At 42.3% G+C, this 25,941-nt stretch overlaps 1 protein-coding gene across 3 annotated transcripts in view; it reads right to left on the reverse strand.

The window, feature by feature from the left end:
• Positions 1-812: 812 nt before the first annotated feature.
• Positions 813-25,941, reverse strand: part of masp1 (MBL associated serine protease 1) — a 27,158-nt gene continuing 2,029 nt past the window's right edge. The window contains exons 2-13 of one of the 3 annotated variants that reach the window (XM_069668032.1): positions 24,972-25,149; positions 24,079-24,210; positions 19,990-20,186; positions 19,754-19,901; positions 19,505-19,623; positions 19,124-19,202; positions 13,802-13,921; positions 12,124-12,237; positions 11,767-12,014; positions 11,174-11,362; positions 1,927-2,243; positions 813-1,880 (exon numbers count right to left, since the gene is read on the reverse strand). In XM_069668032.1, coding sequence (XP_069524133.1) covers positions 1,649-1,880; positions 1,927-2,243; positions 11,174-11,362; positions 11,767-12,014; positions 12,124-12,237; positions 13,802-13,921; positions 19,124-19,202; positions 19,505-19,623; positions 19,754-19,901; positions 19,990-20,186; positions 24,079-24,210; positions 24,972-25,149 — 2,073 coding nt within the window. In that variant the 3' untranslated portion in view covers positions 813-1,648. Of the gene's footprint in view, positions 2,244-11,173; positions 11,363-11,766; positions 12,064-12,118; positions 12,238-13,801; positions 13,922-19,123; positions 19,203-19,504; positions 19,624-19,753; positions 19,902-19,989; positions 20,187-24,078; positions 24,211-24,971; positions 25,150-25,941 lie in introns of all 3 variants that reach the window. The other 2 variants (XM_069668033.1, XM_069668031.1) reach the window with 2 other exon arrangements.

Below are 25,941 nucleotides of genomic sequence, written 5' to 3' on the forward strand. Positions count from 1 at the left end.
GACAGCAAAGCTCCAGAAGCTGACAAGAACCAGCAGAATCCAGAACCGATGGACTCTGGAGTCACTTAACCAACATGGAGCTGCAGGAGGTTTGAAAACAAAGACTTAATGTATCGATCAGTGATCCATCACAGCTGCAGCATCAGTGGGGCTGTTTCACACCTGAGCTGCTGCTGGAGTGAAATTCACCACCAAAGAAGTGTAGAAAAAAATGTTGTACGCTTCTATTTTCTATCATCAGATCATTATTCCTCGTGTGTTCACGTTAAAGAAGATTTTACTGTTGGAGCTCATTGTAGAATAATTGGCATAAAACTGAAATTAATGATTATGATTGTGATAAAATGTTCTGCTTTAGTTTCATTGTTTTTATTAGAAGCATTTGGGGAAACAATTTTTGACATTCATACATTAAAATCTTCTGCTTTAATTGATTGATAGTTCAGTTTGTACAAAAAGTGTGTCCTTCACAGAGCCACAGTCCAAACCTCTGAACCATTACAAACTGTCACATGATTACAGTTATTACAATACATTATTATTATTATTATTACTATATTTATAATTATATTATATTAAATCATATATTAACTTTGAATCAAAGTTATTATTAAACAGAATAACTTTAAACTTGTCTTAATAGTACAGTTAAAATAGTTGTTTTTTGTGTAACTTCTGGAACCTGACGAGTAAAAACAGAAACTGAAAGAAAGAGTGCCGTTTAAAAGTAAAAAGTGTTTAATTCAAATCATTAATTATACTTTTCATGAGATTCAAACATGAGTGTAAATAGAATAAAACAATGTGGCATCATGTGTACTAAATAATAGAGTAACATTTATATGCATGTTCAAACTGTATAATAAGAGAGTATATTATTATAATAATGTTGGTAATGACAGGGGGTGCAACATTGACAACTTTTTTAACATACAGTTTGTTCTGTTGACATTACATAACTCTACACGGAAAGACCATCGGTAATTGACACAGAGGGAGTGAAGCAAAGCATTCTGGGAAACGACATGCAGTGAATTCAGCTCTTACGTGACTTTAAAGTTACTTAAACAAAAATTGCAGTTTGGTCCAAACTTAAAGGACATTAGATGAAACCTGCTCGCTGCTCTGTGAGCTTCTAACAGCAGTCAAAACCAGCTGCTGCAGAGCGACAGGCCGGCCGAGGAAGAGAAGGAGGAGGTGATGAAGAGAGAAGAGCAGCTTCCTCAGGAGGAGACTCCAACAAAGATCAATTACTGCAGTAAAAGTACCAGCAGACCACTAATTATACATACTTCACTACAGAACTCTGGAAGTTCTCAGCTCATTCTCTTTGACTCACGCTGTGGTGTGAAGCAGTAACTGCAGCTCTAACAGATAACAAACAGCTCCCTCACTGATGGTTTGAGCGTTTGTCCTCATCTGAACGTTGAATTTTCGTTTTCTTTAAAGTTTTTAGGTTTCAGCATCTGTTGTCACTGAGTTTTACTTGTTTGTTGCCTTAGTAACCATTTCTAACAGTACAGTGCTTCCACCTCCTCTCTCTGGAGGACCAAACACTGCTGGTGATGATGAATCGGTTCTTAAAACCAAAGAACACTGACAAAGCTGCAGACATCATCAGAGGAGCACAGGCTCAGTGCCGTCGTGTTCACTTGCTCAGAAAGATTAACAGACATTTGTTTTGACATTTGTTTTTGTGTGTAAGATGTGTTTGTATTACTGTTGAGTTACTGTCCATCAGAGACCACATGACCTTTTTCTCTGTCTCACCACCAGGGGGCAGCATGAAGCTCCTTCTGTATCCACTCCACATATTTAGCCACACGCGTGTAAACTCCATACACCCTCTGACTCCCACACTCCTCTGGGCCCCCCCATGACACCAAACCAAACACCACCCACCTCTGGCTGAACCCATCCTTCATCACAAATGCCCCCCCACTGTCCCCTAGGCATGTATCCCTCCCGCCCTCGAAGAAGCCAGCGCAGAACATGTTGTCAGTGATGTTGTAGCTGACAGAGCGCGAGGCATAGCTCGCCTGACACTCGTCCTGAGAAACCACCGGCAGCTTTACGTACTGCAGGAGGTCAGAGGTCACCCCCAGGTCCACATCTTCTGCAGGGTCAGAGGTCAGCAAGGGAGGGTTGCCTGAGGACAGGGACAAAGAGGAGGTGTTGAGGTTGGAGATTCCCCAACCAGCAACTATACCCAGAGAGTTTGGATGAGGAGTCGGGGGGTCATCCTAAAAAAAAGAGAAATCAAAGGTCATCCTGGGCTTAGAGAGCAGTCCTAACTGTCCTTAAAAGTCCTGATTATCCTTAAAAGTCCTGACTGTCCTTAAAAGTCCTTACTATCCTTACATGTCCTGAGTACCCTTACATGTCCCCACTTTCCATATATGCGCCCAGACTATCCTTAAAAGTCCCAACTATGCGTAAAAGTCCTTGCAATCCTTAAAAGTCCTTACTATCCTTACATGTCCTGAGTATCCTTAAAAGTCCTTACTTTCCTGAAAAGTCCTGACTATCCTTAAAAGTCCCAACTATCCTTACATGTCCTGAATCACCTTAGAAGTCCTGACCACCCTTAAAAGTACTGACTATCATGACTATCCTTACATGTCCTGAGTATCCATAAAAGTCCCTACTATCCTTAAAAGTGTTTACTGTCCTTGCATGCCCTGAGTGTCCTTAAAAGTCCTGACTATCCTTAAAAGTCCTGACTAGCCTTACAGGTCCTGAGTATCCTTAAAAGTACTGACTATCCTTAAAAGTCCTGACTAGCCTTACAGGTCCCCACTTTCCGTACATGTCCTGACTATCTTTAAAACCTCAGACTATCCTTACATGTCCTGAGTATCCTTAATAGTCCTGACTATTCTTAAAATTCCAGACGATCATTAAAAGTCCTTGCTATCCTTACATGTCCTGACTATCCTTAAGAGTCCCTACTATCCTTACACGTCGTGAAAATCCTTAATAGTCCTGACTATTCTTAAAAGTCTAGACTATCCTTAAAAGTCCTTGCTATCCTTACATGTCCTGAGTATTCTTACACGTCCCGATTTTCTGCACATGTCCTGACTATCCTTAAAAGCCCTAATGATCCTTAAAAGTCCTGACGATCCTTGAAAACCCAGACTATCCTTACATTGCCTGAGTATCCTTAAAAGTCCCCACTACCCTTAAAAGTCCTGACTATCCTTAAAAGTCCTGACTATACTTACATGTCCTCAGTATCCATAAAAGTCCCTACTATCCTTAAAAGTACTTACCATCCTTGCATGTCCTGAGTATCATTAAAAGTCCTGACTATCCTTACATGTCCTGACATGTCCTGATGATCCTTAAAAGTCCTGACTATCCTTAAAAGTCCCTACTATCTTTACATGATCTGAGTATCCTTAAAAGTCCTGACTATTCTTAAAAGTCCTGGCTATCCCTAAAAGTCCTGACTAGCCTTACAGGTCCCCACTTTCTGTACATGTCCTGACAATCTTTAAGAGCCCATACTATCCTTACATGTCCTGAGTATCCTTAAAACACCTGACTATTCTTAAAAGTCCCTACTATCCTTAAAAGTCCTTGCTATCCTTACATGTCCTGACTATCCTTAAAAGTCCAGACTATCCTTACATGTCCTGAGTATTCTTACATGTCCCGATTTTCTGCACATGTCCTGACTATCCTTAAAAGCCCTGATGATCCTTAAAAGTCCTGACGATCCTTAAAAGTCCTTACTATCCTTGCATGTCCTGACTATCCTTAAAAGCCCAGATTATCCTTGAAAACCCAGACTATCCTTAAAAGTCCTTGCTATCCTTACATGTCCTGACTATCCTTAAAAGTCCTGACTTTCCTTACATGTCCTGAGTATTCTTACATGTCCCGATTTTCTGCACATGTCCTGACTATCCTTAAAAGCCCTGATGATCCTTAAAAGTCCTGACGATCCTTAAAAGTCCTTACTATCCTTGCATGTCCTGACTATCCTTAAAAGCCCAGATTATCCTTGAAAACCCAGACTATCCTTAAAAGTCCTTGCTATCCTTACATGTCCTGACTATCCTTAAAAGTCCAGACTATCCTTACATGTCCTGAGTATTCTTACATGTCCTGAGTATTCTTACATGTCCCGATTTTCTGCACATGTCCTGACTATCCTTAAAAGCCCTGATGATCCTTAAAAGTCCTGGCGATCCTTAAAAGTCCTGACTATACTTACATGTCCTCAGTATCCATAAAAGTCTCTACTATCCTTAAAAGTCCCCACTACCCTTAAAAGTCCAGACTATCCTTAAAAGTCCTGACTATACTTACATGTCCTCAATATCCATAAAAGTCTCTACTCTCCTTAAAAGTACTTACTATCCTTGCATGTCCTGAGTATCATTAAAAGTCCTTACTATCCTTGCATGTCCTGACTATCCTTAAAAGACCAGATTATCCTTGAAAACCCAAACTATCCTTACATGGCCTGAGTATCCTTAAAAGTCCCCACTACCCTTAAAAGTCCTGACTATCCTTAAAAGTCCTGACTATACTTACATGTCCTTAGTATCCATAAAAGTCTCTACTATCCTTAAAAGTACTTACTATCCTTGCATGTCCTGAGTATCATTAAAAGTCCTGACTATCCTTACATGTCCTGAGTATCCTTAAAAGTCCTGACTAGCCTTACAGGTCCCCACTTTCTGTATATGTCCTGACTATCTTTAAAAACCCAGACTATCCTTACATGTCCTGAGTATCCTTAAAGTCCCTACTATCCTTAAAAGTCCTGACTATCCTTAAGAGTCCCTACTATCATTACATGTCCTGAGTATCCTTAAAACTCCTGACTATTCTTAAAAGTCCCTACTATCCTTAAAAGTCCTTGCTATCCTTACATGTCCTGACTATCCTTAAGAGTCCCTACTATCCTTACATGTCCTGAGTATCCTTAGATGTCCTGACTCTTCTTAAAAGTCCAGATTATCCTTAAAAGTCCTTACTATCCTTAAAAGTCCTGAGTATCCTGAAGTCCAGACTATCCTCAAAAGTCCTGACTATCCTTAAAAGCCCTGACTATCCTTAAAAGTCCCTACTATCCTCAAAAGTCCTTGCTATCCTGACATGTCCTGAGTATTTTTACATGTCCCGATTTTCCGCACATGTCCAGACTATCCTTAAAAGTCCTGATGATCCTTAAAAGTCCTGACTACCCTTAAAAGTCCTGACTATCATTGCAGGTCCCCACTTTCCGTACATGTCCTGACTATCATTACAGGTCCCCACTTTCTGTACATGTCCTGAATATCTTTAAAAGCTCAGACTATCCTTACATGTCCTGAGTATCCTTAAAAGTCCCTACTATCCTTAAAAGTTCTGACTATCTTTAAGAGTCCCTACTATCCTTACATGTCCTGAGTATTCTTACATGTCCCGAATTTCTGCACATGTCCTGACTATCCTTAAAAGCCCTGACTATCCTTAAGAGTCCTGACAATCCTTAAAAGTCCTTACTATCCTTAAAAGCCCAGATTATCCTTGAAAACCCAGACTATCCTTAAAAGTCCTGACTAACCTTACATGTCCCCACTTTCTGTACATGTCCTGACTATCTTTAAAAGCCCAAACTATCCTTACATGTCCTGAGTATCCTTAAAAGTCCTTACTATCCTTAAAAGTCCTGAGTATCCTGAAGTCCAGACTATCCTCAAAAGTCCTGACTATCCTTAAAAGCCCTGACTATCCTTAAAAGTCCAGACTATCCTTAAAAGTCCTTGCTTGTCCTTACATGTCCTGAGTATTCTTACATGTCCCGATTTTCTGCACATGTCCTGACTATCCTTAAAAGCCCTGATGATCCTTAAAAGTCCTGACGATCCTTAAAAGTCCTTACTATCCTTGCATGACCTGACTATCCGTAAAAGCCCAGATTATCCTTGAAAACACAGACTATCCTTACATTGCCCGAGTATCCTTAAAAGTCCCCACTACCCTTAAAAGTCCTGACTATCCTTAAATGTCCTGACTATACTTACATGTCCTCAGTATCCATAAAAGTCCCTACTATCCTTAAAAGTACTTACTATCTTTGCATGTCCTGAATATCATTAAAAGTCCTGACTATCCTTACGGGTCCTGAGTATCCTTAAAAGTCCTGACTAGCCTTACATAGCCTGACTATTCTTAAAAGTCCTTGCTATCCTTAAGAGTCCTGGCTATCCTTAAAAGTCCTGACTAGCCTTACGGGTCCTGAGTAATCTTACATGTTGTGATTTTCTGCACATGTCCTGACTATCCTTAAAAGCCCTGACTATCCTTAAGAGTCCTGGCTATCCTTAAAAGTCCTGACTAGCCTTACAGGTCCCCACTTTTTGTACATGTCCTGACAATCTTTAAAAGCTCAGACTATCCTTACATGTCCTGAGTATCCTTAAAACTCCTGACTATTCTTAAAAGTCCTGACTATCCTTAAAAGTCCTGACTATCCTGACATGTCCTGAGTATTTTTACATGTCCTGATTTCCCGCACATGTCCTGACTATCCTTTAAAGCCCAGACTATCCTTAAAAGTCCTGATGATAATTAAAAGTCCTGACTACCCTTAAAAGTCCTGACTATCCTTAAAAGTCCTGACTAGCCTTACAGGTCCCCACTTTCCGTACATGTTCTGACTATCTTTAAAACCTCAGACTATCCTTACATGTCCTGAGTATCCTTAGAAGTCCCTACTATCCTTAAAAGTCCTTACTATACTTACATGTACTAGTATCCATAAAAGTCTCTACTATCCTTAAAAGTACTTACTATCCTTGCATGTCCAGACTATCCTTAAAAGCCCTGACTATCCTTAAAAGTCCAGACTATCCTTAAAAGTACTTGCTTGTCCTAACAAGTCCTGAGTATTCTTACATGTCCCGATTTTCTGCACATGTCCTGACTATCCTTAAAAGCCCTGATGATCCTTAAAAGTCCTGACGATCCTTAAAAGTCCTTACTATCCTTGCATGTCCTGACTATCCTTAAAAGCCCAGATTATCCTTGAAAACACAGACTATCCTTACATTGCCTGAGTATCCTTAAAAGTCCACACTACCCTTAAAAGTCCTGACTATCCTTAAAAGTCCTGACTATACTTACATGTCCTCAGTATCCATAAAAGTCCCTACTATCCTTAAAAGTACTTACTATCCTTGCATGTCCTGAGTATCATTAAAAGTCCTGACTATCCTTACGGGTCCTGAGTATCCTTAAAAGTCCTGACTAGCCTTACATATCCTGAATATCCTGACATGTCCTGATGATCCTTAAAAGTCCTGACTATCCTTGAGAGTCCCTACTATCTTTACATGATCTGAGTATCCTTAAAAGTCCTGACTATTCTTAAAAGTCCTGGCTATCCTTAAAAGTTCTGACTAGCCTTACAGGTCCCCACTTTCTGTACATGTCCTGACAATCTTTAAAAGCCCAGACTATCCTTACATGTCCTGAGTATCCTTAAAACTCCTGACTATTCTTCAAAGTCCTGACTATTCTTAAAAGTCCTGGCTATCCTTAAAAGTCCTGACTAGCCTTACAGGTCCCCACTTTCTGTACATGTCCTGACAATCTTTAAAAGCCCAGACTATCCTCACATGTCCTGACTATCCTTAAAAGCCCTGATGATCCTTAAAAGTCCTGACGATCCTTAAAAGTCCTTACTATCCTTGCATGTCCTGACTATCCTTAAAAGCCCAGATTATCCTTGAAAACCCTGACTATCCTTACATGGCCTGAGTATCCTTAAAAGTCCCCACTACCCTTAAAAATCCTGACTATCCTTAAAAGTCCTGACAATACTTACATGTACTAGTATCCATAAAAGTCTCTACTATCCTTAAAAGTACTTACTATCCTTGCATGTCCTGAGTATCATTAAAAGTCCTGACTATCCTTACATGTCCTGAGTATCCTTAAAAGTCCTGACTATCCTTAAAAGTCCTGACTAGCCTTACAGGTCCCCACTTTCTGTACATGTCCTGACTATCTTTAAAAGCCCAGACTATCCTTACATGTCCTGAGTATCCTTAAAAGTCCTTACTATCCTTAAAAGTCCTTACTATCCTTACATGTCCTGACTGTCCTTAAGAGTCCCTACTATCCTTTCATGTCCTGACTATTCTTAAAAGTCCTGACTATCCTTAAAAGTCCTGACTATCCTGACATGTCCTGAGTATTTTTACATGTCCCGATTTCCCGCACATGTCCTGAGTATCCTTTAAAGCCCAGACTATCCTCAAAAGTCCTGATGATAATTAAAAGTCCTGACTACCCTTAAAAGTCCTGACTATACTTACATGTACTAGTATCCATAAAAGTCTCTACTATCCTTAAAAGTCCTGACTAGCCTTACAGGTCCCCACTTTCTGTATATGTCCTGACTATCTTTAAAAGCCCAGACTATCCTTACATGTCCTGAGTATCCTTAAAAGTCCCCACTATCCTTAAAAGTCCTGACTATCCTTAAGAGTTCCTTCTATCCTTACATGTCCTGAGTATCCTTAGATGTCCTGACTATTCTTAAAAGTCCAGACTATCCTTAAAAGTCCTTGCTATCCTTTCATGTCCTGAGTATTATTAAAAGTCCTGACTATCCTTAAAAGTCCTTGCTATCCTGACATGTCCTGAGTATTTTTACATGTCCCGATTTTCCGCACATGTCCAGACTATCCTTAAAAGTCCTGATGATCCTTAAAAGTCCTGACTACCCTTAAAAGTCCTGACTATCATTACAGGTCCCCACTTTCCGTACATGTCCTGACTATCTTTAAAAGCTCAGACTATCCTTACATGTCCTGAGTATCCTTAAAAGTCCCTACTATCCTTAAAAGTTCTGACTATCTTTAAGAGTCCCTACTATCCTTAATAGTCCTGACTATTCTTAAAAGTCCTTGCTATCCTTACATGTCCTGAGTATTCTTACATGTCCCGATTTTCTGAACACGTCCTGACTATCCTTAAAAGCCCAGACTATCCTTAAAAGTCCTGACTATCCTTAAGAGTCCTTACTATCCTTGCATGTCCTGACAATCCTTAAAAGTCCTTACTATCCTTAAAAGCCCAGATTATCCTTAAGAGTCCTGACAATCCTTAAAAGTCCTTACTATCCTTAAAAGCCCAGATTATCCTTAAGAGTCCTGACTATCCTTAAAAGCCCTGACTATTCTTAAAAGTCCTTGCTATCCTTACATGTCCTGAGTATTCTTACATGTCCCGATTATCTGCACATGTCCTGACTATCCTTAAAAGCCCTGACTCTCCTTAAGAGTCCTGACAATCCTTAAAAGTCCTTACTATCCTTAAAAGCCCAGATTATCCTTGAAAACCCAGACTATCCTTAAAAGTCCTGATGATAATTAAAAGTCCTGACTACCCTTAAAAGTCCTGACTTACCATCCTTAAAAGTCCTGACTAGCCTTACAGGTCCCCACTTTCCGTACATGTCCTGACTATCTTTAAAAGCTCAGACTATCCTTACATGTCCTGAGTATCCTTAGAAGTCCCTACTATCCTTAAAAGTCCTGACTATCCTTAAGAGTCCCTACTATCCTTACATGTCCTGAGTATCTTGAAGTCCTGACTATTCTTAAAAGTCCTGACTATCCTTAAGAGTCCCTACTATCCTTACATGTCCTGAGTATCTTGAAGTCCTGACTATCCTTAAAAGTCCTGACTATCCTGACATGTCCTGAGTATTTTTACATGTCCCGATTTCCCGCATATGTCCTGAGTATCCTTTAAAGCCCAGACTATCCTCAAAAGTCCTGATGATAATTAAAAGTCCTGACTACCCTTAAAAGTCCTGACTTACTATCCTTAAAAGTCCTGACTAGCCTTACAGGTCCCCACTTTCCGTACATGTCCTGACTATCTTTAAAAGCTCAGACTATCCTTACATGTCCTGAGTATCCTTAGAAGTCCCTACTATCCTTAAAAGTCCTGACTATCCTTAAGAGTCCCTACTATCCTTACATGTCCTGAGTATCTTGAAGTCCTGACTATTCTTAAAAGTCCAGACTATCCTTAAAAGTCCTGACTATCCTTAAAAGCCCTGACTATCCTTAAAAGTCCTGACTATCCTTACATGTCCTCAGTATCCATAAAAGTCCCTATTATCCTTAAAAGTGCTTACTATCTTTGCATGTCCTGAGTATCCTTAAAAGTCCTGACTATCCTTACATGTTCTGAGTATCCTTAAAAGTCCCTACTATCCTTAAAAGTTCTGACAATCCTTAATAGTCCTGACTATCCTCAAAATCCCAGATTATCCTTAAAAGCCCAGACTATTCTTAAAAGTCCTGACTATCCTGACATGTCCTGATGATCCTTAAAAGTCCTGACTATCCTTACATATTCTGACTATCCTGACATGTCCTGACTATCCTTAAAAGCCCAGATTATCCTTGAAAACCCATACTATCCTTGCATGTCCTGAGTATCCTTAAAAGTCCTGACTAGCCTTACAGGTCCCCACTTTCTGTACATGTCATGACTATCTTTAAAATCCCAGACTATCCTTAAAGGTCCCTACTATCCTTACATGTCCTGACTATCCTTAAAAGTCCTGACTATCCTTAAAAGTCCCTACTATCCTTAAATGTCCTGACTATCCTTAAAAGTCCTTGCTATCCTGACATGTCCTGAGTATTTTTTCATACATACCGATTTTCTGCACATGTCCTGACTATCCTTAAAAGTCAGAGTGCAGAAACAGCATCAAACAGGCTGATTATCCTCAAAATGGGATCTTAAGTTGTTTTTCTTCAAGTGAATCCATTTATGAAGGTTTACATTAAATATATAAAGTTAATAAGTCTCTACATTCTGTACTCAATACTTGAGTACAATTAATATGAGAAAAATACTTTTGATACTTAAGTACAAATAAGACCTTTACTCAAGTAATATTAGAACAGCTGACTTTTACTTCTACATGTCCTGACTTTCCTGACATGTCCTGAGTATCGTTAAAAGTCCCAACTTTCTTCAAATGTCCCCACTCTCCCTCAAGGTCCTGACAGTTACATCTCTGTTTTAAGAAAAGAACTGCAAATATCCTGCCATACTGATTATGTGTTACCTGAGTAAAAATAATTTCCTCTAGTTTTAGTATTATTATTTGTAGTAGAAGTAGTATTTGTGCCACCTTGTTGTGAGGTGGGGGGAGACAGACAGGGCGGATGAGTTCATCAAACTCCACCCGCTCCGTCAGCTTCAGCAGTGCAATGTCGTTGTTGTAGTTGTTTGGTTGGAAGTCTGGATGGAGAAGGATCTCCTGCACTGAACGGTTGGTGGCCCGGCGTTTGTCTCCAGCATCATGGAGACCGAGGAACACCTGGAACACCAACACTGGTTATACTGGTTAAACTGGTCAGAAGAAGTAGATTCTGTTGTTTGCCGATTGTTTGGGGTTCACAGGTAGTTACATCTGAACAGGTTAACATATTTAAACTGAACATGAAATAAGTGTTTCCACGTTCATCATAACATTTTAAACTCTTTTTCTTTTCAGTAAGACGACAATTTGTTTCTTCTTTTGTTGTCATTTCATATAAACTCAGAACTGTGTTGCTGTTCAAACTGAATAATGAGCCTTTGGTCCTCCTCAGGAGAGGCCACATGATCCTTAAAATCTAATGAATGTTACAGAGTACATCTCAGCCACTGTACAAATGATTGTGGCATCTAAGATCACGACCAGTGCTGGAGCTAACATACGTTATAAAAGTATTTTCAGACCTTGATGTGTTCAGGGGCCACAGGGACAACGCTGGTGTCCCTCCTCTGGGACCTCAGGACATGGGCGGCTGTGAGAACCCAGGACTCGGACAGCAGGGCCCCGGAGCCAAACCAGTGGTCCTCTGGGACACGGGACAGGTCCTCCACACTGAGCAGGACCTGCCAGGGGAACAGGCCGGGCTCTGCACTGCGACCGCCCACAATCCGCTTCACTTGAGGGGGTAGGGAGCGGGATGGCCAGCCACAGGCTGGACAGCACACGGAGGGGTCACAGATACTCGTACAGTTCTTCATGTACTACTTCATCTATAGTTGGTGATGTAACACAAAGACATGTAATACAAGAGCTAACATTACCTGACATGTTGGCTGGCAGGCAGCTCGGCAGTCTGGTTCCTGATTCTGAACTGGTCCATTCTCCGCTCGGCCCACAACTGTATGAAACTACAACAAACAAACACACTCCATGAACTGTAGAGAAGAGTTCAAACACACCTGTACAAATACGCCATGGTGACCTTAAGCCCCACATGGGAACACTCTAAATTTTACAGTACTAGTAAGTAAATAATAGTATTTTAACTTTTGGAATATTTGACGTTTAAAACAGTTTAACTTTGAACCTTTAAAGTTACAGTACGAACTTTTTATATACGTTTATAATACTTTAAGTTTTACTTGACCTTTATAAGGTTAGGAATAAGTTTTACAATAAGTGCACTTTATTATACTTCGTAAAAAATACTTATTTTTTTATACTTTAATTTTAGGATACTTTAGTGTTTATATTACTTCTAATACTTTCACTTTAATAATTCTTTGAGTTTATAACAATTTCTCTTTTATAGTGCTGTTTGTTTACTTTACCTTTAATAATACTTTAAGTGTAATACTAAAACTCTTTCAGGCTTTAAGTTAATAATTTAACTGTTATGAATTATATAATAATAATAATATATATTATGTCTTTAACACATTTATCGTTCTCTACAAGTTTGTAACACTTAAAGTATATAATACTACATAAAAACTAGTACTCATACACTGTTTTTAATTTTATACTGTTAAATATTTGCACTCACATCATCTTGCACATGCCTGCACATCTGTACAGCTCTTTCATTACACCTGTTGTACATACAGCATTTTGTAATATATTACTTTTTTATGTTTTATTCTTATTGTCTCTTTTTAAATTGTATTTTATTTAAGTACCCCAACAGTAGGAGTACCACTGTTTAATAGAATCTTACTTGTTTTATTCTACTACTATGTAGTATGTAAAAAATGTACCGAAGTACCAAGTCAAATTCCTTGTATGTGTAAAACTACCTGGCAATAAACTTGATTCTGATTCTGATTTAAATAACACATTTTTTAATATTTAAAGACCCTCCAGTGTTTAACCTTGTAAACATCTCCATGAGGTGTTTTTCATAAAGACATATCAGGGCCAGCAGCAGCATCACCTCCACGGCTGGGCCTGTCTGCTGTTAACCTGCAGTGTGCTAAGGACAGGCTGAACAACACCTTCTCTGATTGTCGGGTTTGAAGGTTTTTACACGGAAATTAAACACATCAGACAGACTTTATTATTTTCAGCATTTTATGTGTCTTAACACATGACTGGAGCTGCTCTTAAAACTTTTTAATACTTTATATGTTTTATCTTACATAACAGTCTATAGTGTAACTTTACTTTAAATGTTATTATAATATAACTATCACTACTTAAAGTTAATAATATCTTAATTTTAGAAACGTGAAGTTTTAAATTACTTTAAGTTTACAGTACTTCTTTTAGATTCCTTAACTTTCAGAATACACAAGTATTTAAATGAGTTTTGGAATACTTTCTATTCTACATACATTTATATTTACTTTATAGCAGTATCGCAATACTATATCTAGAATACCTACATTTTAGAATACTTTAAGTTAAGAATACTTATACTAATAGTAAGAACTCAGAAACTGATGAGTCTAATGTGTACCCTGTTTATGACAGTCTTACTAACAGTGCTAATACTCTTACTGTTGCTGGCATCCTCCCTGCACACGTACTGAATGGTGGATCCAAACATTGTGCTGTTGTCATGACTACCAAACACCACGTCAGCCATGGCGACTGCCCTTGGGCTCCCACAATCCATCACTGTGACAGAGAGAGGACCAATCAGCTGTCAGTGTGAACATGATGATGAAGGATAGATGGGCGTGAAAGAGTTAAAGATGGCTGAGGCTTTTAGTTCTGGACTCACGGTGATGCACACAAGATAGACACAGTTTGAGATCTACATTTGTGTTTAAGTATTGGCCGAATAAAATCAGTATCAATCAATCAATCAAATTTTATTTGTATAGCTCCAAATCATAACCAGAGTTATCTTGAGACACTTTACAGACAGAGCAGGTCTAGACCGACTCTTTGTTCTGTTATTTAAAGAGAGGCCCAACATGAATCACCATGAGTAGCACTTAGCATCATTCAGCACATTGGCAGAAAAACTTCCTTTAACAGGCAGAAACCTCGAGCAGAACCAGACTCATGTTGAACATCTGAAGAGACTGGATGGGCCGAACATGGGATAGAAGGAGATGCAGGATAGAGACAGGCAAAGAGAGCAACAACAACACATGTTCTTGTTACATGAACAACAGACACATACTGATGGTTACAATGCCAATAATAGTGGTAGATTAAAGATTAGCAAAATAAATAAATAAATAAATTAGCGAGAGAAGCAGAGTAATGATGAAGGCTGAGGTAATCGTAATTGTAACAGTTGAAGTCAACAGGTCTACTATTAGCATTAGCAGCAACAACAATGTATAAGTATAACATATATGACTGTTAAATCGAAGTTTTTGTTTCAATCAATCAATCAAATGTTATTTGTTTAGCCCCAAATCACAACCAAAGTCATCTCAGACACTGTCAGACAGAGCAGGGGCCTACACTCTGAAGCGAGTTCAGCAGACCCGGGGTCTCTGTTCCTGATCTGCTTCTCCTAACCTGACAGAGGAGATCGCTCTGAGCGGTCACATGATGCTGGTTATTAACTCGATAAGTCAACCCAGGGTTCCTCTGAGCGCGCTCACATTAAAGGGGCGTGGTTTGGAGCAAACGACCAATCTAATCACGGGCAAGTGGGGGGAGAGAGAGAGGGAGAGGGAGGGAGGGGGGAGAGGGGAGGGGGAGGGGGGGAGAGAGAGAGGGAGAGGGAGAGAGAGGGAGGGAGGGGGGGAAAGAGAGAGGGAGAGGGAGGGAGGGAGGGAGAGAGAGAGGGAGAGGGAGAGGGAGAGGGAGAAGAAGGGAGAGAGAGGGAGATGGAGAGAGAGAGAGAGAGAGAGAGAGAGAGAGAGGGAGAGGGAGAAGAAGGGAGAGAGAGGGAGAGAGGGAGAGGGAGAGGGAGAGAGAGAGAGAGGGAGAGGGAGGGGGAGAGGGAGAGGGAGAGAGAGAGAGGGAGAGGGAGAGGGAGGGGGAGAGGGAGAGGGAGAGAGAGGGAGAGAGGGAGGGAGGGAGGGGGGGAAGAGAGAGAGAAAGAGAGAGAGAGAGGGAGAGGGAGAAGGAGGGAAGAGAGAGAGAGAGAGAGAGAGAGAGGGAGGGAAGGAGAGAGGGAGAGGGAGAGAAGAGAGAGAGAGAGAGAGAGAGGGAGAGGGAGAGAGGCAGGGCAACAACAACAGATATTACAGACTTGGTAACAAAGCCAATAATAATGGTACACCTGATCAGATTCTGCTTTAGTACAGTGTCAGCAGCATCAGACAATAGCATGAACGTTCGTATCAAACATATTGTGAAGTTCTATTTTATTATTAGTTCGTCAATAACTAATATGAAATATATTCTGATATATTCCTAAACATTTCCAAGTCACGTTTCCCTGACGTGTTAACTTTTATATTATTACGTAGTATTATATTTCATAAGTGACGTGTACAGTTTATTTTGTTATTTTATTTAGGTAATCTCACTGAGACATGTGGTCTCAATTATATTTTATATGTCACATGTAAAGTTTTATGTTATTAGCCAGTATTATATTTTAGCCATGTGTCTGTGTCAGAATGAATCACGTGATGAAAGTTAATGAAACGTTACAATGGTCTTTGGATCCACTCTGATGAAATGAACTGTGACTGGTGGGAATGAATGGTAACAAAAGGGAAAGCATGAATATCACTATGAAAGTCGCCTCTTCATGACTTCGAACCTTAAAGTTTATTTGTTCACACACTCGTCACTTTTACTGCTCCAAATGAAATCTGAGTTCATCTGATCCTCTAACCTGATCAGAGAGCAGCTTAAAGGTCTCAGTGTAGATCTATAATAGTGATAGAATATTTAAAAATGACAGATTATGGAAAAGAGACACAAGACTGCAGATTCTGTATTTAGTTAGTTTTATTAGAAAATAATTAAAATACTGACAAACTACTACTACTATTGCAACCAATAGGAAACACTCTCTGACTAATCTCGACTCTGATTGGTTAAGATGCTGGACAGAGACCGCCTCCTCCTCCCCAGGTCTGTTTCTACAGAGAGAGACAAAGCAGGACGACAATTTAACTCTGATCTGTGAAAATATTGAATTGTTGTTGTTGTTTTAGGATGCCAACAACTTCTGGCAAAAGGGACTAGCGATGAAAACTAACCTTTCAGCTAACTCAGGTGCATTTACATGTTGTTTGATTGTTAATTAATGTACGCCGACTTTCTTCTTCAAATAAATCATACGCCGCATCACATCTCTGAACTCAGCTCTAGGATATATGCAGTCTGTGGTGTTGTGTGTGTATATGCAGTCTGTGGTGTTGTGTGTGTGTATATGCAGTCTGTGGTGTTGTGTGTGTGTATGCAGTCTGTGGTGTTGTGTGTGTGTATATGCAGTCTGTGGTGTTGTGTGTATATGCAGTCTGTGGTGTTGTGTATATGCAGTCTGTGGTGGTGTTGTGTGTGTATATGCAGTCTGTGGTGGTGTTGTGTGTGTATATGCAGTCTGTGGTGGTGTTGTGTGTGTATATGCAGTCTGTGATGTTGTGTATATGCAGTCTGTGGTGTTGTGTGTGTGTATATGTAGTCTGTGGTGTTGTGTGTGTATATGCAGTCTGTGGTGTTGTGTGTGTGTATATGCAGTCTGTGGTGTTGTGTGTATATGCAGTCTGTGGTGTTGTGTGTGTATGCAGTCTGTGGTGTTGTGTGTGTATGCAGTCTGTGGTGTTGTGTGTATATGCAGTCTGTGATGTTGTGTGTGTGTATGCAGTCTGTGGTGTTGTGTGTATATGCAGTCTGTGGTGTTGTGTGTATGCAGTCTGTGGTGTTGTGTGTGTGTATATGCAGTCTGTGGTGTTGTGTGTGTGTATATGCAGTCTGTGGTGTTGTGTGTGTGTATGCAGTCTGTGGTGTTGTGTGTGTATATGCAGTCTGTGGTGTTGTGTGTGTGTATATGCAGTCTGTGGTGTTGTGTGTGTATATGCAGTCTGTGGTGTTGTGTGTGTATATGCAGTCTGTGGTGTTGTGTGTGTGTGTGTATATGCAGTCTGTGGTGTTGTGTGTGTGTATATGCAGTCTGTGGTGTTGTGTGTGTATGCAGTCTGTGGTGTTGTGTGTATATGCAGTCTGTGGTGTTGTGTATATGCAGTCTGTGATGTTGTGTGTGTATATGCAGTCTGTGGTGGTGTTGTGTGTGTATATGCAGTCTGTGATGTTGTGTGTATATGCAGTCTGTGATGTTGTGTGTGTATATGCAGTCTGTGATGTTGTGTGTGTATATGCAGTCTGTGGTGTTGTGTGTGTATGCAGTCTGTGGTGTTGTGTGTATATGCAGTCTGTGGTGTTGTGTATATGCAGTCTGTGATGTTGTGTGTGTATATGCAGTCTGTGGTGGTGTTGTGTGTGTATATGCAGTCTGTGATGTTGTGTGTATATGCAGTCTGTGATGTTGTGTGTGTATATGCAGTCTGTGGTGGCGTTGTGTGTGTATGCAGTCTGTGGTGTTGTGTGTGTATGCAGTCTGTGGTGTTGTGTGTGTATGCAGTCTGTGGTGTTGTGTGTATATGCAGTCTGTGGTGTTGTGTGTGTATGCAGTCTGTGGTGTTGTGTGTATATGCAGTCTGTGGTGTTGTGTGTGTATATGCAGTCTGTGGTGTTGTGTGTGTGTGTGTATATGCAGTCTGTGGTGTTGTGTGTGTGTATATGCAGTCTGTGGTGTTGTGTGTATATGCAGTCTGTGGTGTTGTGTGTATATGCAGTCTGTGGTGTTGTGTGTGTGTATATGCAGTCTGTGGTGTTGTGTGTATATGCAGTCTGTGGTGTTGTGTGTGTATGCAGTCTGTGGTGTTGTGTGTGTATATGCAGTCTGTGGTGTTGTGTGTGTATGCAGTCTGTGGTGTTGTGTGTATATGCAGCCTGTGGTGGTGTTGTGTGTGTGTGTATGCAGTCTGTGGTGTTGTGTGTGTGTATATGCAGTCTGTGGTGTTGTGTGTGTGTATATGCAGTCTGTGGTGTTGTGTGTGTATATGCAGTCTGTGGTGTTGTGTGTGTATGCAGTCTGCGGTGTTGTGTGTGTATGCAGTCTGTGGTGTTGTGTGTATATGCAGTCTGTGATGTTGTGTGTATATGCAGTCTGTGGTGTTGTGTGTATATGCAGTCTGTGGTGTTGTGTGTATATGCAGTGTGTGATGTTGTGTGTGTATATGCAGTCTGTGGTGTTGTGTGTGTGTATATGCAGTCTGTGGTGTTGTGTGTATATGCAGTCTGTGATGTTGTGTGTGTATATGCAGTCTGTGGTGTTGTGTGTGTGTATATGCAGTCTGTGGTGTTGTGTGTATATGCAGTCTGTGATGTTGTGTGTGTATGCAGTCTGTGGTGTTGTGTGTGTGTATATGCAGTCTGTGGTGTTGTGTGTATATGCAGTCTGTGATGTTGTGTGTGTATATGCAGTCTGTGGTGTTGTGTGTGTGTATATGCAGTCTGTGGTGTTGTGTGTATATGCAGTGTGTGATGTTGTGTGTGTATATGCAGTCTGTGGTGTTGTGTGTGTGTATATGCAGTCTGTGATGTTGTGTGTGTATATGCAGTCTGTGGTGTTGTGTGTGTATATGCAGTCTGTGATGTTGTGTGTGTATATGCAGTCTGTGGTGTTGTGTGTGTGTATATGCAGTCTGTGGTGTTGTGTGTATATGCAGTGTGTGATGTTGTGTGTGTATATGCAGTCTGTGGTGTTGTGTGTGTGTATATGCAGTCTGTGATGTTGTGTGTGTATATGCAGTCTGTGGTGTTGTGTGTGTATGCAGTCTGTGGTGTTGTGTGTGTATGCAGTCTGTGCATCTAGTATCTGTCTGTTCTTACTCTGACAGTGAGGGGGAGCGCTGCTCCACGCGCCATCAGCCTGACAGTCCAGCTGGTAGTGGTCCAGATACGCTCCATCCTGTTCACATGACACACAGGAGGGGAACATGGCTGAACATCATTGATACACAAAGAGTTGACATCTGAACCCTGCTGTTGTGCACACACTCAGCTACCAGAGGGCGACACAGAATGCTGACGAAGTACTCTGATCATGTACTGAAGTAACAGCACCAGTTCAGTGATGGAAAATACAACATCACGAGCAGAAGTACCGCTCATCTGTGATGATGATGATGCTGATGAAGGTGCTGATGAGTTTAACATGATAACAGCTGTATCTCTGTCTGTGTCTGTGATGTAAACAGGAAGTGTTTGAACCTTCAGCAGCCTGTATCCCTCCTCACAGGTCAACAGCACGTGATCGTTGAAGAAGTATTCTGATTGGACAGGATTCAGCACGGCATGGGGCGGGGCTTCAGGAACCGCACACTGACTTCCTGTCAAGACAAATTAAAACCATGTGAGGAAAATGTTTGCTCATCGCTCTGCGTGTGTGTGTGTGAGAGTGTGAGGGGGGTGTTGAGGGGGTGGGGTGGGGGGCTGGGGGTGTTAGTGTTGTGTACACACCTGTAGATGTGTATGTGATCCTCCAGCCCAGGTTTTCTCCCGAGTTGTCGCTGTGGAAGATGATGGTGGCGATGTTGCTGTCGGTCTGAATGTCTCCTGGAGATTGATCTCCACAGTACGGACCGAACTCTCTGCTGCCTGCTATGATCTGACACACACACACACACACACACACAGCTGATCACTGACTGTGTGTGTGTGTGTATTGTCTGTACAGGTGTGTCTGCTCTCCTCACCTTGATGTGGTCGTAGGGGCAACTGACGTCGGGGTGATCCTCTACGTCAAAGCGGGGGTCAAACAGGAGGCGGAGCCTGAAGCCCGCCTCCACCTCGATCCGGTACAAACACTCGGAGCTCTTTGGGTACGGAGAGGGGAAATCCACGCTGCTCAAAACACCGGAGCGTTCCCTGAACACACCGTCACTGCACTCCACTAAACACACACACACACACACACACACACACAAGTTGAAAGATCAGCTTCTCTGTGAATCATTGACCCTCCTGAGTTTAACGTTTGGATCTGTTGGTAGTTTGTTTGTCTGCCTGGTTAAATAAAGGTTAAATGTATCTCTTTCTTTAGAAGCCGTTTTTTTTTCACTGCTATAGAAATGAAGTTCTTGTGTTGTACACATATATATATATATATATATATATATTTATATATGACCAGTTCCTAATAGTTAGAATGTGCTACAGTTGCTCTGAGGTGTTCCTGAGGTCCTGCCGGTGTGTGTTGAGTGTCGCTGTGTGTGTTGTCATCTAGATTGAGGCTCTGTTGTTTGTTAGTGCAGGAAGTGTGTACGCTGTGTATAAATCTTTCAAAACAAAGAAATGTCATCATGAGAGGTATGAACGTGTGAAACGTGAAGAGAAGCAGCTGCAGTTTGTCTGTGATCAGAGTGTGAGCCTCCTCCACACAGAAACACGCTCTACATGTAAATATTTAGCTCCAATCAGCAGCCCCTATCAGTCACACAGAGGTTAGAGTGTGTGTGCGTGTGTGTGTGTGTGTGTGTGTGTGTGAGACCCTTCTGGCTCTTCTCTTTCAAAAGAAATATAAAATGAATGTAATTAAACAAAACAGTTTGACCATCTCTGAATCATCTCTCGTTATTTCAGCAGGAGAACTGAAGCTGTTTCATCGTGTTCACTAGTGAAGCTGAGAGCCGCAACGCAGCGACAAACTCCACCCACATGTTACAGCGTGGGTTATATGTGTGGTTGTCCTGGAGCTGAGTGTGTCACAACGTGTTGCTTTGACTCTGTGACTTGTTGGAGGCAGACGGTGATCAGGATCAAGCTGCTGGAATTCAAATCTGCTGTAAACACAGTTAAAGTTAAAGTCACACACACGGTCTGAGAGTCACACACACAGGATAACAGCTTAACGAGGTCAGCTCACATCCACTTAAACCCGTCCAACAACATAATCCACTTAAATACAGCCTCCACTTCATACACACGTCCTTCGCCCTGTTATGTGCGCAGTATTTCTGTGTGTATAAAGTTGAGACTTGCTGCTGCCTGAGACAAGAGTGAATTCTTTCTGTTCAATGTGAACAAACATCGCTCACAGAATATTGTGGCCGTGCCGTGTGTGAGTGACCTGCATGTGTTCCTTCTCTCTTTCTCAGCTGTAATTATATAAAGAGAAATAAATAAACCCGTCGGACAGGCCGGGCCTGGGCCGGGTAAAGATTGATGCTTGATCCAAAAAGTCTCCTTCTGGCAGGAGTCAGTGTGTCAGCGAGCTTTGCACAGACCTCGCTCTCTCCTCCACTCGCTCTTTCTATAAATCGTTAAATAAAAAATAAGAACAGTAAGACGGAATTTAAATCATAAATTAATAATAATAATGAAACAGCATGAAAGCAGTGGTTGGTTCCTCCGAGCACAGGGACTCCTCAGTCTGCACTGAGTTACAAAGACAATGTTTAATGCTCAGTGTAGTTGATGTGTGTGTGGTCGTTTTGCAGGCAGCCTCACACACTCTGAGTCCTACGAGTCTCCGTCCTGCAAAATCAGGGAATAAACATGAAGCATCCTTTGACTTCAGTGAATGTGCCAGCTCTGTCAAAGTCAGATCAGACCAACAGATGCTTTGTCATTTCATCATCACTGGCTTACAGTCCTGGCAGGTCTATGCTGTCTAAAAACCTGCAGTCTGCTTCAAGACCCAAAAGTCAGAGACGAGCTCCGAGCAAAGAGGTCCGAAAGAGGATGTATAAACAGGAGCTACTCTGTGCTCTGCAGTTAACGCTGTGCAGACGATTAAGGCAGCAGGCATGGCTGGGAGAACAGACTAACCCTAACCCACTGGGGTAGACGGTGGCTCAGTCTGGAGGGACTCGGCTTGGTAACCGGAGAGTGGCCGGCTCAAGTCCGGGCATGGACCAAACGTGGAATTGGAGCTGGAGACGTGCCAGCTCCTTTCCTGGGCTCCGTCAAGGTGTCCTTGAACAAGGCACCAAATCCCCCACTGCTCGGGGCGCATGTCCATGTGCAGCCCCCCCACTCTGACATCTCTCCATTAGTGCATGTCCATGGAGTCCTGTGTGTGTGGCATGTTTGTACTAACAGAGTGAAACATTGAATTTCCCTCCAGGGGTTAGTAAAGTATCTCTTCTTGGCATCCTTTCAGTGTAAATGGCGCTGACAGTTGTATTGCTGTTACACTGAACCTCGTCAGAAGTTTGCAAACTGTGCGTCTTCCTGCGTCTTTGACTTCACTTCCTGTCACCAGCTCGCAGCGTCTCTTGCCTCGGCGCCTCTCATCTCGCTCTGTTGCTGCCATTTCACTTAAATAAATAACATTGAACAAACACAACAATAATAACTAATAAAATAAATAATCATAATAAAAATAATGATAACACATAATCATGAATATATCATCGTCTCTAATGTCTCTCCGTATCATGCTTTGCTATTTCTGTTAGTGAGAGCTGTCGCTCAGGTGGAGCCTCTGATGCTGCGTGATCAATGAGATGGTCTTTCTTTCTATGTGATGACTGATGCAGCCCGTCTGCACCCACAGTGCGCTTTGAGCCCAACTGTTGATGCTTACCTGCTACAGGGCGTCAGATGGACGGGGAACAAGCCTCACTATGATCCCATAATAACTCTCAGTTTTAAATAACTTCTTGCTGCATGTTGCTTTCGTCCATGCTCATGAAATGAATTCCTTACTGCTATCTTCAAGTATCCAGCATGTAGCAGATATTTAGTTTCACATACAGTCTTAAAGGTGCATCCCGCACACAGTGGTAAAGACTTCCTTTCACTGGAGCATCAGTTGGTGTCACGGTTGGGGCAGGGTTGTTGGTGTTGCATGATCTCACCTATTAAAAACACTCGATCATCATTGTCAATATTAAAACGTCTTTCTGTCCTTTTCCTCCATGATGAAACGTCAGCGCCCCCTGACTCGTGGGTCGGCTACTCTGTTCATCTTTCTTTTATTTTAGATGAATTTTTTGGGCTGTGGCCTTTATTTATAGCACAGCGGGAGAGAGACAGGAAGTGTAGGGAGCAGAGGGATGACATGCACCAAATGATCGGCAGACCGGGAGTCGAGCCTGCGGTCAGTGCGTTGAGGACTGCAGCCTCTGTACATGAGGTGCCTCCTCTACCACCTGAGCTAAACCGGCGCCCTTACCCTGTTCATCATTGATGGAGCAGTGACGAGATCCTGGTTCCCCCGAAAGCTGCGTGACCTCTGCCTGAGCTGTGGCCTGCCAGAGGGAGATCTTGGCTGCGCAAAGTTCCTGCACTCCTTGATGCTTGACTAATATCTGCAACAGCTTTGCTGCATGATTCTCTCAGTATGAATCAGGGGGCTTGCTGGGTTTAGAGCAGTCATATATCTTTGCCCCTCTATTGCAATAGGCTGTCACCTCAGCTACGACGCTACGGTAGCTTCAGGCTAACTGAAGTTAGCATCCGCAGGCTGACAGTTTTCACCCAGATTTCCCCCCTGGGGATCAATAAAGCATCATCTTATCTTATCTCTTATAACTAATTTCACTGGGCTCCTCATGGAGCCGCGGTGCTTCAGGGGAATGGCACAGGGTGGGTGCCGAGGCCCAGGCTCAGGCTCTGTGTGGTCCATGTCATGTCAAATAAATGTGACGTGAGTCTGACTGAACTTTGTTCTGTGTAAATCTCTTTAAAACAAAGAGGTGACTTAGAGCACAGACATTACCCTCAGTGTGACCTTTGACCTGCTATTTGTTTGTCCATGTGAATGAGACAGACCATTTGACGTTTCCTGTTGCACCCCCCTCAGACTGTTAGCAGAGATGTGTGTCCAGCAGCCTCACCTGTGCAGGTGCGGTTGTCGGCGTGCAGCAGGTAACCATGGCGACATGAGCAGTAGTACCCTCCGATGTAGTTGTGACAGAAGTGATCACAGAGCAGATCTTCATCCGGCCGCTCGCTGCACTCGTCTACGTCTACCAGAAAAACAGGCACAAACAGGTGTACAGTGTTACTAGGTAACCACACAGCAGCTGTATGACATCACCCAGGTAGATCAAGAGCACATCAGCCTCCCACAGACGGAAGAGTGCTGCAAACCAAACTTCTCACACAGTTCTGATCATCACTTCAGATTGAGATGAAGGATGTTAATTAAGAGCAGACTGAGCGCAAACAAATAGTCCATGGGTCAGAGTCAGGGTCAGGGTCAGGGTCAGGGGTCAGGGTCAGGGGTTAGGTTTTGGGACAAAGGTTTAATGCTATTCTATTGTAATATTAATGCCCTGTGTCCTCTATCTTCAGGTTAGAGAGAGAAAGGGTAAAACAAAGAAACTACACTTAAAAAGTTTCTCCCTCTCAGAGTAAAAGTGAGAGTGGGGTTAGGGCTGACCCTCCAAGCAGACAGAAGCACCTGTACAGCAGTGAATTTAAATATTTAAACTTCTGTTTAGTAAATGACATCCTGCGGCCAACCTGCAGTACCTTCACGGCCCATACTTTGGGAATCATTGATCTAGATCCACAGTTGTGAGTGTTTTGGATTCCTTGAACTGAATCGAATGTTTGGTACATTTCAGACGGGCACAGGAGTCTGTCAGACAAGCTACAGATGCGTGGTCTTAGTTTAAGTGCTGGTTTGAACACAGCTCTGAAGAGAACAAGCGGGACGTACAAAAGTGTCGCCTCCATGATTAAAAGAGAGTTACAGTTATAACCCTGGGTCTCTGATGCTCACCCACAGCGCTGTAGTGAGCCATGAATCCAGAGTATCTCTCCTCATTGGAGAAGTCGGAGTTGAAGACGACGCTGAGGGAGTTTCTGGGGGAGGTGACGAGCTGCTGAGCCGGCACTGCTTCCGTGTCCGTCTCCTCCCGACCACAGAACAACGCCAGCACCTCCCCATCCGCCTCCACCTGAAACACAACACGACAGACACCACCCTCCGCTCATCCACCAGCAGTGTGTTCGTACAACCGTCCTGATCCGAGTTCAGCCCCCTCAGAACCAGCCAGGGACTTTCGGCTCCTCCACAAATCACATTCAACCAGAGAAATGCTGCTAACATGCTGCTGCTGGGTGATGATGGACGTGGTGTCAGTACTTCCTGTGGTGACGAGGATACATCATCAGTAACTTATGGACACCTCGTCAGACGTTATCCTACGGACCATGAACGCACCACAGCTGCACAGACTCACAGCTTCTTATCTGAGTGACTGAGAGTCAGTGAACAGCAGGTCACACACACACACACACACACACACACACACACACACACACACACACAAGCACACATACACAAGCACACATACACATACACAAACACACACACACCCACAAGCACACATACACAAACACACACACACACACACACACACACCCACAAGCACACATACACATACACAAACACACACACACACACACCCACACATACACATACACATACACAAACACACACACACACACACATACACATACACATACACATACACATACACACACACACACACACACATACACACACAAACACACACACACACAAACACATACATACACAAACACACACACACACACACAAGCACACACACACACACATACACAAACACACACACACACGTACACAAACACACACACACACAAGCACACACACACATACACACGCACACACACACCCACACACACAAACACACGCACGCACACAAACA

This window comes from Semicossyphus pulcher, unplaced genomic scaffold, assembly GCF_022749685.1.
Source record: "Semicossyphus pulcher isolate SPU_LCO1_2020_fin unplaced genomic scaffold, fSemPul1.0.p SCAF_19, whole genome shotgun sequence".
Taxonomy (NCBI): Eukaryota; Metazoa; Chordata; class Actinopteri; order Labriformes; family Labridae; genus Semicossyphus; species Semicossyphus pulcher.